The 12,804-nt window shown below is 50.1% G+C and overlaps 1 protein-coding gene across 2 annotated transcripts in view; it reads right to left on the bottom strand.

The window, feature by feature from the left end:
* The window catches only part of LOC144817669 (myosin-IIIb-like), a 446,642-nt gene extending 434,589 nt beyond the window's left edge, over positions 1-12,053 (bottom strand). Inside the window, exon 1 of one of the 2 annotated variants that reach the window (XM_078674399.1) lies at positions 11,537-12,053. In XM_078674399.1, the coding sequence (XP_078530525.1) occupies positions 11,537-11,659 (123 nt within the window). In that variant the 5' untranslated portion in view covers positions 11,660-12,053. The remainder of the gene's footprint in view (positions 1-11,536) is intronic. The other variant, XM_078674400.1, reaches the window with a different exon arrangement.
* Positions 12,054-12,804: the final 751 nt, after the last annotated feature.

Genomic DNA, 12,804 nt, shown 5'->3' with positions numbered 1-12,804 from the left:
GCGACACCTGACGCCTACCATTGATGATATTTTGGGCGAGCTAAATGGCGCTAAATGGTTTTCCAAAATGGATCTCCGCTCTGGCTATCATCAGCTACCTCTGCACCCCGATTCCAGGTACATCACCACCTTCTCTACCCATGTGGGCCTCAGGCGCTATCGACGTCTCAACTTTGGCATATCCAGCGCGGCCGAAGTCTTCCAAAACACGATCCGAGAAGTATTGAGCGGACTTCCGGGAGTGTTAAACGTCAGTGACGACCTGCTCATATATGCACAATCTGTTGAAGAACATCACCAGAGGCTGAGGGGCATACTGCAGAGGATCAAGGACTCCGGCCTTACACTACACAGGGAGAAGTGCCAGTTTCTCCAGAACAAAATCATTTTTTTCGGATACACATTCTCCGACAAAGGGATCGCCCCTGATCCTGACAAGGTCAAGGACGTACAAGCAGCTCCAGCCCCGACGAACATATCGGAGGTGCAAAGTTTTTTAGGCATGGTAATCTTCTGCGGGAGGTTCATCCCAGATCTTTCCAACCTCACCCGGCCCCTCCGAGAGCTCACCAAGTCAACCACCCCCTGGCAGTGGGGCGAAGAACAAGACGACGCATTCCACAACACCAAGGCAGCACTGTCAGCTGAGAAGACACTATCGTATTTCGACCCGGCAAAGCAGACCAACATAGCTGTAGACGCCAGTCCGTACAGCCTGGGAGCGGTCCTGACACAATGCCAAGGTGAAGACGACTGGGCGCTGATTGCCTACGCAAGCAGATCACTGACCGAGACTGAACAACGGTACTCCCAGATTGAGAGGGAGGCCATAGCCATTCATTGGGCTTGTAGACATTTCCACGTGTATGTGTACGGACACCCATTCACCGTCTCCACGGACCACAAGCCTCTGATTCCCTTATTCCGAGGATCAGTCTCCAAACCCCCTCCCAGAATAGAAAAGTGGATCCTGCAGCTACAGGAGTACGATTACTAGCTGAAATTCAAACCAGGAGCTACCAACCCAGCAGATTATCTCTCCAGGCATCCCCGGGCAGGCACCAGCGGGGAAAAGGAGGATGCTGATTATACGGAAGAATACGTGAAAGCGGTAATCGAGAGGTCGAGTCCGCTGCTCATGAGCATAGACATGATCATCGAGGCAACCCGAAACGATGAGATCCTCCAACTTGTGGTGAGCGCTATACGTACCAATGACTGGAGGACACTCCAAACATCATTGAACAAAAGGACACCACCAGCAAGGAGCGCACTTGAAGCGTTACTAAGAGTCAGAGAGGAGCTATCAGTGGACAGTCAGGGGTGTTTGTTGAGAGGACCCCGAATCGTGATGCCTTTGAGTCTCACCCAACAAGCCATCGCACTCGCTCACCGGGGGCAGCAGGGCGTGGTGAAGACCAAGAGCAGGCTTCGTGCAAAAGTATAGTTTCCAGACATGGATCCCAGGGTAGAACGAACTGTCAAAGAATGCCAATGGTGCCAAGCGGCAGGACCACAAGACAACCCACCCTCAGTCATCACCGAGGATGATCCACAAAAACCATGGGAACATGTGAGCGCAGACTTCGGTCACCTACCAGACGGGAGACACATGCTGGTCATTATGGATGATTTCACGAAATACCCGGAAGTGGAGATCGTGGCAACTCTCACGGCCAAAGAAGTCATAGCCAAATTTGAAAAGGCCATCGCCACCCATGGCATCTTCGAACGGGTCAAGACTGATAACGGGCCCCCTTTCCACGGACAAGAGTTTGCTGACTATCTTGCAGAGTGGGGAGTACAGCACAGGAAAATAACGCCCCGGTGACCGCAAGCCAATGGGGAGGTGGAAAGATGTATGCGTACTCTAAACCAAGTCATCCGGATTGCCCATGCTGAAGGAGCCCTGTTGGAGAAAGAAATATACTCGTTTCTTAGGGAGTACCGGCTCACGCCGCATCGCACCACGGAAGCGGCCCCAGGCCCATCAGCAATGGGACGCATAGTCAGAGACACCATCCCCAGTCACCACACCTGGACTCCCAACAGCGCAAACTCACGCAAGACATTGTTCAATCGAAAGAGGTCGAATGACTACGCTAGCTTCCGACGGAGAGTCAAGGAACCATCTATCAATGAGAGGGACCGAGTATATGTAAAAGACAGATATCCGGGAAGTAAGTTCAGACTTCCTTACCAGCCACGGCCGTGGACAGTCACACGCCGCACGGGACAATGCTAACAGCTCAGCGAGGAGGAGAAACAGTCACCCGCAACGTCTCCTTCTTCAAGAAAGCGGCCAATCCGACAGAAGACCAGCACGGCCAAGAGCCTCATCAAGAATCACCCGACCGACCAGAAGCGAACGAGAGCCCACCTGGAAGTGAAAGTAATTGCAGGAGCGACAGTCCAGCAGAGAGCCCATGTGCCTCTGAGACGCCGAAAGCTGCCAGTCCTCAATTCCCCACGGGACCCCAGTCAGTCGGCCTCCCTCGCCACGAGCCCCCCAGGAGAGTGCTATTCCGTGGAGAAGTGGCAGGCTATGAGAAAGAACCCAGCCCCATCTTCACAGTTGGCGGACTATGCTGTGGGCTGAACGTGAACTTCTGAATCCAGAGACTGGTAACTGGCCGGATGGCTGTTTTTGTTTCTGTTATTTCTCCTGCGTAATTTGTTATTGAGATCCCTGTGAGATTTTGTGTCTAATAAAGGTTGAAAGGAATGTAATGTTGGGAGACTGCACGTTTGCAGTCTAGTCTATCGTGCACGTAGGCGTGCGCATACGCGGTGTCGTACGGACGCCGCGTATTGGTATAAAATAAACAGGGCGGGGTCACGAGAGTTAGTTGTGACCACACGGCGACTACATCTGGTGTCCGGGTCATTTATTATGCAGCGCTGCGCTCATGCGCCCCTACACAGGTAGAAACCTGACAGGTAGTGTATGATGGCATAAAATGCCATCAGAGAGGGGATTGATGGAGCAAGGACTCGGTTATGTGAGACTTGCTCAAATTCATTTCTCTTGTTTAACTTAGGAGCATGAATTATTAATTTGTGTTGTGATTAATCCTTGCACCTTACAGTTACATAAATAAGATAGAGAAGCTTGCCTATGTGTTTTCTAACCATTAATATGGATAACGGACTAAAAGCACGGCTCTAATAGGGATAACTATACTGCACATGCGTCAATTGCGTCTACGTAATGTGACTTCTAATAAGCTTTGGAGCAGAATGCACTAACAAGGCGTCTTCAAGATCCACATGCATGGAACCTGCTTTGCTATTTAGAAAACGCTTTATTTACTAAGAGCTACTGCAGGGAAAATAATAAATAAATAAAGGGGGAATAGAGTAGATGTCGGTGGTGTACGGTGAAATCATTTTTTTCTTGAAATAATATTTTCTCATTTGACCTTTTATTAGTTCATATTTTGGGCCTTCTTGCCACAACCCGAGTGATTGACAGAAAACCCGTCTGCGAATGTGTGACCGCCACTTCCCCTGGAAGAACGACCCCATGATTGGACCTCATCCAAGGTCATCGGCCGCTAAACCCTGGGAAACTCGGATGTCAGAAGTGCAGTGGCTGAAGTCATATGAACATTGTTGATAAAAATGTTTCAACTACGAATAAACCCGGGTGGGAATAAAATATAATGAATATTAATAAGGGGGTGTATTTGGGAACAAAGAAAAGTGCTGTGCCACCATGGTGTGGTGACCGAATGCCCCTTTGCCTGTCAATCAGTTTTTTGTATTTTACAAAATTGCAACTTCAAGGGGGCGGTACACGAATCCCGAAAGGTATAACTTAGTTCGTTGAGGGAGAGTGATCCCGAGAGAATGCTGAGAAGGGAGATGCTGTCGGAGTGAGATGCTGAAGAAGACTTGAATAGAAAAGTACTTATCTTAAACAAATAATTAGAAGACGATCGCAGAAGAATCGAGGAGGAAGAGAGTGTCAGAGAGGAGTGTGGAGAGTCATCGTTCTCGAGAGGTCCACCGTCCTGTTCTACTCCTGTCCTGAAGCCTTTGTTGCCTGATCTTTCCCAGGGGACCCTTACCAGTCCTTTTTGGCCAGAGTGATGGTTTTCACACCATCAATGGTATATATAAATGTTTATTTACTGGTGTCCTTTTGTCTCTATCCTCACTTTTTCTGAGCAATGTCAATCTTCTGAATGCATTTGAACTGATTGAATCTTCCCTCCTAATGATTGAAGGTATCTATGGGGCGTTTTGCATGGTTCACTCACATTTAAACTTTAGATAAAGGTTTTGACAACTTTCGCGTATTTATTATGATTGGTTTGTAATTAAAAGTTATGATCATCATCACCGTCAACTAATTCCAACTAAATTGGTCCATCGACCAATTGGAAGGAACTTATGGATCTGTGATAAAGTTAGAATACAATGAATTGGTTTCAATATCGATCAATAGGCAAACAAAACCTTTTCCCCCGCGGCAAACCCAGGTGAATACAAGGGAGAGATAAAGCAACGTTGTGTTTTGATGGGCCCAGTTGAATATATGGTATTGGAGTATCTGTTGTTGGTGCGCCGCTGGATCAATAACACAGAGTTACATTCTTCTACAGGTTCATCAGACAATAGTTTCTTTTTTTTTTAGGTCTCGTCCTTTACCATTCCGAAGGAATGGGAAATGGGCGAGAATTCAAGTGCTCGAACTGATTTTCAAACCACCGCTTTTTTTCGTGGCGTTTTCTTCGAGTGCACGTACAGGCACGCGTTTTTGGCCCATACACTTTCATGGCCATCTGTTCCTGTTCCTCAATGTCCCTCCCACCCTTCGTTTGATCTTGCCGCGAGTTCAGGCTAATGGCCCTCCCCAGCACAGAGCGCGCATCGCGGCCGCACAGCACATCAAAGGGCTTCTCCCAGCGTGTGCTGTGCGGCTTCTCCTCCCCTAATTATGTGGCCGGCCGTACTAGTGTTTCCTGGCCGCTTCCCGGCCGCTCTTGTATTTAATTAGCAGCAGCAGCATTTCTCCTGCGCCAGGCCACATCAAAGGCTCTGTGCCACTTTCACCCACACAGCAACACTTACAGACACGCAACGCCACTCACACCCACGCAACACCACTCACACACGCAACGCCACTCACCCACACAACGCCACTCATCCACGCAACGCCACTCATCCACGCAACGCCACTCATCCACGCAACGCCACTCATCCACGCAACGCCACTCACACAGGCAACGCCACTCACACACGCAACGCCACTCACACATTGTGGGTGCAGATTGTGGGTGCAGATTCAGAGAAAACTCAGCAGCACCACCACCATTGCAATGCAATAGGTCTCGTTTTAACGCAAATTTAAGCTATAGGCCTTGTAAATGGCAAAGCCTTTTATTTATGTTCCAAAAACCAGAACGCAAAAATAAAGGGCATAATCATTTACAATGCTAATAGTTCAGACTCGCGGTATTGCGAGACCTATTGCATTTTCAATGCTTGTTTTAAGTTGAGCTGTTCAAGTAATACACTAGGTTCTTCCATAAATTTCTTCGCGAGTCTGGTAACAGCGTCAGAGAATTCACCACAATCACCGGACTCATCAGAAGGTGCCACGGCTTTGGAGAAATTATCAAAAATCTGTTGGTCCTTTGCGCTTCGGATCAATCTCTACGTACTAAGAGGAAGGGATCCCTGTGTATGAAGGAGTGGGTGAATACAATTCAGATGAATTAATCAAAAAAAACAATTAATGTAGATCCACAGAGTTTTTATTCACAATGGGATCCAGTGTTTTGAATAAACATGGTATAACAAACAATCAACTGTATTTAAGGTCATACAGTGCCCCAGGAAGGGAAGGGGGGAGGGGTGAAGGTGAGTAGGTAAAGGGAGTGATGGAATGACGTGACAGTAAAATCAATATTTCAAAGACTTGTTCGTGCTATAATTGGTATAGCAATAACTGCCAAACAACATGGCGACATTATTTGAAGATAGGCATACGACACAAGGTACAGTGTATATACAAGATCTTGGCGTGAGGTTGCCACAATTGAAAAACAGTCGACGTTTCGACCCTCTGAAGTTGCAGGACAGTTTAACCTTGCTGTGGGGTCTTCATCAGGACGTGAGGGTGGGGCAGGGGACCACAGGGTCAAAAGTCCGCCGTGTGGTCTCAATCACGGGATTGAAGACAGTGAAGCTGCATCAGTGGTGGCGTCCTGTATAGTATCAGGAAATGGGTAGATTCAGGCATTTAGGATGGAATCGATCCACAGTACGTTCGGTAGAGTTAATCACGGAGCTCCGTACGAGGGCAGCAGAACAATACGGATCAATCTCAGCGATCAGATCATTTTCAAACGATCTTCGCCACATGCTGCCGGCTTCGCAAGGTTCTGCCGGAATGTGGAAATGTATGCAAAATTTGTTGCAGACACTGTAGCCATAGCTCTTATTCAACATCAGCAAAACTTGCAGTTCAAAGACAGTAAGCCACTTAAAGCCCTGTCGCAATAATCTATACAAATATGAATCCAAGTGGTGATGCAAATATGAATCTGATGAACTTGTAACAAAGCCTTAACAGTCAAATGCACATCATTTCCACAGAACTCTCCAACCAAAAGTAGTTTGACAACTGAAGAAGGCATAATGACTGCCCAAACCAAGATGGCAGCATAGTTACTAACACCGACCAATTGAAGATGGCAACCGGGGTATAATGCGTGTAATCGTACAGCCTTAATTGAGCTCAATGGTGTTGTAGGAGAAATCCCAAATAAATATGGCTGCCGCGAGCATAAAGTAGAGCGCGTGCCAGTGCACGCATAGGCGGCAAATAAAGTAGCGGAGCAAATACAGTACACAATGTAGGCAGATACAAACACTCACAGCACGCCAAAGAGTGCGCAACACCCCCGATACCAAGTCTGTAATGAGGGTGATGGAGCAGGGTTTTGAGAAAATAAAATCTGCTCGGATTGAACCCTCATTAACATTTTATTAACAAGTGTGCTGTGAAAATATTAATAAAAATGCTGAGTAAGGGGAAATGCTTGTACGCATGCGTGAAACCAATGCGTGAACTTATGCATGTCCTAGTGCAAGAAAAACTAAGCCACAGATGATTTGGCTAAAACAAGAATAGAACACTAATGCTGCTACAATGCACAATCATAATAATTGCTAGGAATAACATGGGTTGTGCATGGGTTAGTGCAATTCTGGGGTGGTGCACTTTTCAAACTTACATTTCATTAAGAAGAAAAAAATTGTCCGTGTTTCGTTCTTTTTAGAAAAACAAGCATTGGCCTATACTTCTGCATGCCAGTTTCGGTTTAATATTTGCTTGAGTAAAATGAATATCAAAAGAAATGGGCTTGGAATAAAGAAGAGAATGCAGATGCATGAAAATGTCCTTCACAGTGTGCTGTCTGACTGCCAAGCTTCGGAAGGCAAACCAGATAAACGAAGGGAGGCGATGCAACTTCCTCATAAGATGGCCGAGGCAAACAAAGAGTGTGAAAGTCTTGATACATTTGAAACACAAAAATATGCTCTAGGAAGTATGTGCTGTGATTGTATCCAATATTGTTTCCTGGGTTGAAACTACGCGAGCTGCGTAGTAGCGTGTTCGCACTGTGCAAGATGCATTTTCAATGATTGCACAGTGCGAACAAGCATCCAGCACTGTGCAATCATTGAAAACGGGATCTTGCACAGTGCGAGCTGTAATTTTCTCGAGTAGATTTTTACTCGAGCGGCAGCTTTCTCAACGTGAACTGGTAGTTTCTCATCGCGAGCGGTCGCGAGCATGCACGCCCACTCGCAATGAGAAACAAGACCTCCCCGCGTTGAGAGTCTTGCCGGGATGTCATTTTGCTTGCTCACGGTCGCGAACATGAAGTTGAGGACCGCGAACAAGCAAAAAATGACTACTGCACTACGCTACACGTGTTCGCACTGTGCTACGTGCAGCTCACGTAGTGCGAAGTTGCGCAAACTACGCATTCGTAGCGTAGTTCTTCGCCCAGGGTTAGATGAGAGTGGTGTGAAATGTACACCCCTGTTTGCCAATGAGAGACCGAGATCATACTTTTTAGAAACATGTGTAGGTTAGACGTTATGATTTTAGGGTATAATTGAAGTGCCCTGGGGGGTGTGGTGTTTGGGTCGGCTGGTGTTTAGTTAGCAGGAGATTGTCGCTGTCGTCGGTTGCTGTTCCCTGTTTCACGTTTCCTGACTTCAACTTTGCCTCTCAACTCTTCTGGACGGGCGTTGCTGCCCTTACCTATCCAGAGGGGTAGATTTCCTTGTTTCCTTTGGGTTAGTATGAAAATAAATCTGAGTTTGCATAATTATTTGCAAATGTATTTTGTCTCTGAAACTTCTCTCTTCGCCTATCCACTCCTTCAATGCACTGCTATTGGGATATGAATTGGATTACAAATCATTGCTAAATATTTTACTCTTAGAGATAATCTGTCTTTACGTTGTGCGACGGTACTTAATGATCATTCATTTCATATTATTTTACGATACATTTTCAAACCATACACAGAGTCTGTTATTATTTAGTAGAATAGATAAGTACATAAATGTTGCCATCAACTTCTTAACTATAGGTGTGTCGCCACAATTATATAAAGAGAAATGCAGGTTCATTAGTGTAATTGGTAAGTCAGGCATAAACTTATATCACACTGAGCCCCAGCGTGTGGCGATTAGTTGGGTAGTGTAAATGGACCTGAGTTTATGAAAAAGTATTGATCCCTGATCACTGGATCAAGGGTGTAGGAAAAAAGACCAATAAGCGTAGTTGCGGCATCCCATCCGTGTCGCCAAATGTTGGTGGAGCAATTTCACCAAAAGGCCAGGTTTATTGCAACAGTAATAGGAAGGGATCCCGCAGTCCGCGCGCCCTCCACACCGGCAGCGCAGCAGTAACTGCGCTAACCCAGGCCAAGGGCGCACGGGCCGCGACGTCCAAATATAAGCAGCGTATGTATAACACATGGAGCACGTGAGGAGGCTCACGCACCACAAAAGATGCACAACAGGTTCAAGGAACAACTCTCCATGAAAGAACACAGAGCTGAGGAGCTCTGAGCCCGAAGGAGGCTCGCGCCGCACCGAGGTGCAAACCGACGACAGGGGAGTACCTGCGCGTCTCAGCAGGGGTCCAGTACTTTTACAGGAGTACCTGCACGTCTCAGCAGGGGTCCGGTACTTTTACAGGAGTGCCTGCACGTCTCAGCAGGGGTCCAGTACTTTTACAGGAGTACCTGCGCGTCTCAGCAGGGGTACGGTACTTTTACAGGAGTACCTGCACGTCTCAGCAGGGGTCCGGTACTTTTACAGGAGTACCTGCACGTCTCAGCAGGGGTCCGGTACTTTTACAGGAGTACCTGCACGTCTCAGCAGGGGTCCGGTACTTTTACAGGAGTACCTGCACGTGTCAGCAGGGGTCCGATACTTTTACAGGAGTACCTGCACGTCTCAGCAGGGGTCCGATACTTTTACAGGAGTACCTGCACGTCTCAGCAGGGGTCCGGTACTTTTACAGGAGTACCTGCACGTGTCAGCAGGGGTCCAGTACTTTTACAGGAGTACCTGCACGTGTCAGCAGGGGTCCAGTACTTTTACATAAGTATCTGCACATCTCAGCAGGGGTCCGATACTTTTACAGGAGTACCTGCACGTCTCAGCAGGGGTCCGATACTTTTACAGGAGTACCTGCACGTCTCAGCAGGGGTCCGATACTTTTACAGGAGTACCTGCACGTCTCAGCAGGGGTCCGGTACTTTTACAGGAGTACCTGCACGTGTCAGCAGGGGTCCAGTACTTTTACATAAGTATCTGCACGTCTCAGCAGGGGTCCAGTACTTTTACAGGAGTACCTGCAGGTCTCAGCAGGGGCTCGATACTTTTACAGGAGTACCTGCAGGTCTCAGCAGGGGTACGGTACTTTTACAGGAGTACCTGCACGTCTCAGCAGGGGTACGGTACTTTTACAGGAGTACCTGCACGTCTCAGCAGGGGTCCGGTACTTTTACAGGAGTACCTGCACGTGTCAGCAGGGGTCCGATACTTTTACAGGAGTACCTGCACGTCTCAGCAGGGGTCCGATACTTTTACAGGAGTACCTGCACGTCTCAGCAGGGGTCCGGTACTTTTACAGGAGTACCTGCACGTGTCAGCAGGGGTCCAGTACTTTTACAGGAGTACCTGCACGTGTCAGCAGGGGTCCAGTACTTTTACATAAGTATCTGCACATCTCAGCAGGGGTCCGATACTTTTACAGGAGTACCTGCACGTCTCAGCAGGGGTCCGATACTTTTACAGGAGTACCTGCACGTCTCAGCAGGGGTCCGATACTTTTACAGGAGTACCTGCACGTCTCAGCAGGGGTCCGGTACTTTTACAGGAGTACCTGCACGTGTCAGCAGGGGTCCAGTACTTTTACATAAGTATCTGCACGTCTCAGCAGGGGTCCAGTACTTTTACAGGAGTACCTGCAGGTCTTAGCAGGGGCTCGATACTTTTACAGGAGTACCTGCAGGTCTTAGCAGGGGCGCGATACTTTTACAGGAGTACCTGCGCGTCTTAGCAGGGGCCCGATACTTTTACAGGAGTACCTGCCCGTCTCAGCAGGGGCCCGATACTTTTACAGGAGTACCTGCGCGTCTTAGCAGGGTCCGGTACTTTTACAGGAGTACCTGCACGTCTCAGCAGCAAACAAGTGGTCTGGTGTACTGATTACCTTCACTGTTATAGGTCCATTGGAAGAGCTGCTTAGGAGGTGTGACTTACTCCCCACCGGCCTCGGGCGCCTGGGGCATCCCAGAGTATTCACCGACCTCCATGAAAGGGAGATTTGCGAGTCGAGGCCTTAGTGTGTGTTCTGGATAATTCCATCGCGAGAAGCGCCTAGACGAGTCTCGGGGCTCGTGCTTGGTGCCGCCAGGCTGTGAACTGCACCCGGAGCCGGACCCCCAAACCCCCCCCCCATTCTTGCAGTCAGATCTGCTACCCCAGGAAGCGCACTGAAGCGACGGTTCACAGCGCTGCACAGTTCATGCTTCTCACTCATCCCTTCAGCCCCGCAACTTGGGTAGATTCACTGTTCCAGAAGCAACTAAAACTGACCCCCACCCCTGAAACTAAGGGGGTCCGCGCCCCAGGAAGAGCGTTGAGACGATTCGGTTCACAGCGCTAGATTATACAAATCTCTTCATTCACTGCCCGCACCTGGAACTCACAGATTCACTGCTCCGAGAAGCGGCTTGAGGCGGCTCAGTTCACATTGTAGTGCTATAGAAGTCTATTCATTCATTCATCCATCGCCCCCCCCTACTCACGTAGACCCGGCCCTCCATGAAGCGCCTGGAGGTGGCTCAGTTCATTCATCCATCCATCGCCCTCCCCCGTACTCACGTAGACCCGGTCCTCCATAAAGCGCCTGGAGGCGACTCAGTTCATTCATCCATCCATTCATTCATCCATTCATTCATCCATTCATCCTCCCCGTACTCACGTAGACCCGGTCCTCCATGTAGCGCCCCCGCAGGTGCTCCAGCAGCTGGGCCTCGGTGAGCTCCGGCAGCACCGCCAGGTCCTCGGGGCTCGAGCCCCCCCGCCCCGGGGCGGGCTCCCCCATCCTCCGGAGGGGCCCGAGGGGCTGTGCGGGTGAGAGGGACCCACAGGAGCAGGCGGGTGAAAGGCCACAGGAGCAGGCGGGTCAGGGTCAGGGGCTGCTCCACAGGTCCAGGTCAGCAGCAGTCAGGTCAGCAGCGCCGCCCAGGTGACCGGAGCGCTCTCTCCACGCACCCAGCTGAAGCCCTCAGACAAGCCACGCCCCCAGAGCACAGCTGCACCCCGGGGGTCCTGATTGATGTCTGCCTCTGTGTCTCTCTGCCCCAGCCCGCCCTTCACACACCAAGACAGGCAGGCCACTCCCCCGGATCACGGCTGCACTCCTGACCAGCCCTCTGCCCCTCTGCACCTCCCTCCCTTCACTCCCCCGGATCACGGCTACACCCCTGACCAGCCCTCTGCACCTCCCTCCCTTCACTCCCCCGGATCACGGCTACACCCCTGACCAGCCCTCTGCACCTCCCTCCCTTCACTCCCCCGGATCACGGCTGCACTCCTGACAAGCCCTCTGCACCTCCCTCTCTGCCCCAGCCCGCCCTTCACACACACAGGCAGCCCGGGACACCCCCCAGAGCACAGCTGCACGCCTGACCAGCCCTCCTCTGCTGCTCTGCACCTCTCTCTCTCTCCTGCTGAAGGACAGTGTTTCCTGATTGCAGGGTGTTTGCAGTCACATGTAGCGCCTGGACTCCTGCAGGCGTGCCTGTTCTGGCAGCAGCCTGCTCTCTGCCCACGGCTCCCCTGGGTTCCAGCTGCCCCCCCCTGTCCTGCTGAAGGACAGTGTTTCTTGATTGCAGTGTGTGTGGCGCCTGGACTCCTGCAGCAGGCATGCCTGCTCTGGCAGCAGCCTGCTCTCTGCCCACGGCTCCCCTGGATTCCAGCTGCCCCCCCCCCTGTCCTGCTGAAGGACAGTGTTTCTTGATTGCAGTGTGTGTGGCGCCTGGACTCCTGCAGCAGGCATGCCTGCTCTGGCAGCAGCCTGCTCTCTGCCCTGGGGCACCCACCAGCTGCTGTGAAGTTTGCATTCAGCTGGGCACTTTCAGCCTCTGCTGCCCTCTGCTGGCCAGCGCCTGCTCTGCAGCTGCACTTCACACTCCTCCCCCTCCACCAGTCTCTGCCATCACATGACCTTGAGTTTCCAAAGAAAAG

Source organism: Lissotriton helveticus, chromosome 2_1, assembly GCF_964261635.1.
Source record: "Lissotriton helveticus chromosome 2_1, aLisHel1.1, whole genome shotgun sequence".
In the NCBI taxonomy this organism is placed as follows: domain Eukaryota; kingdom Metazoa; phylum Chordata; class Amphibia; order Caudata; family Salamandridae; genus Lissotriton; species Lissotriton helveticus.
This window is presented reverse-complemented; position numbering and strand designations above follow the sequence as displayed.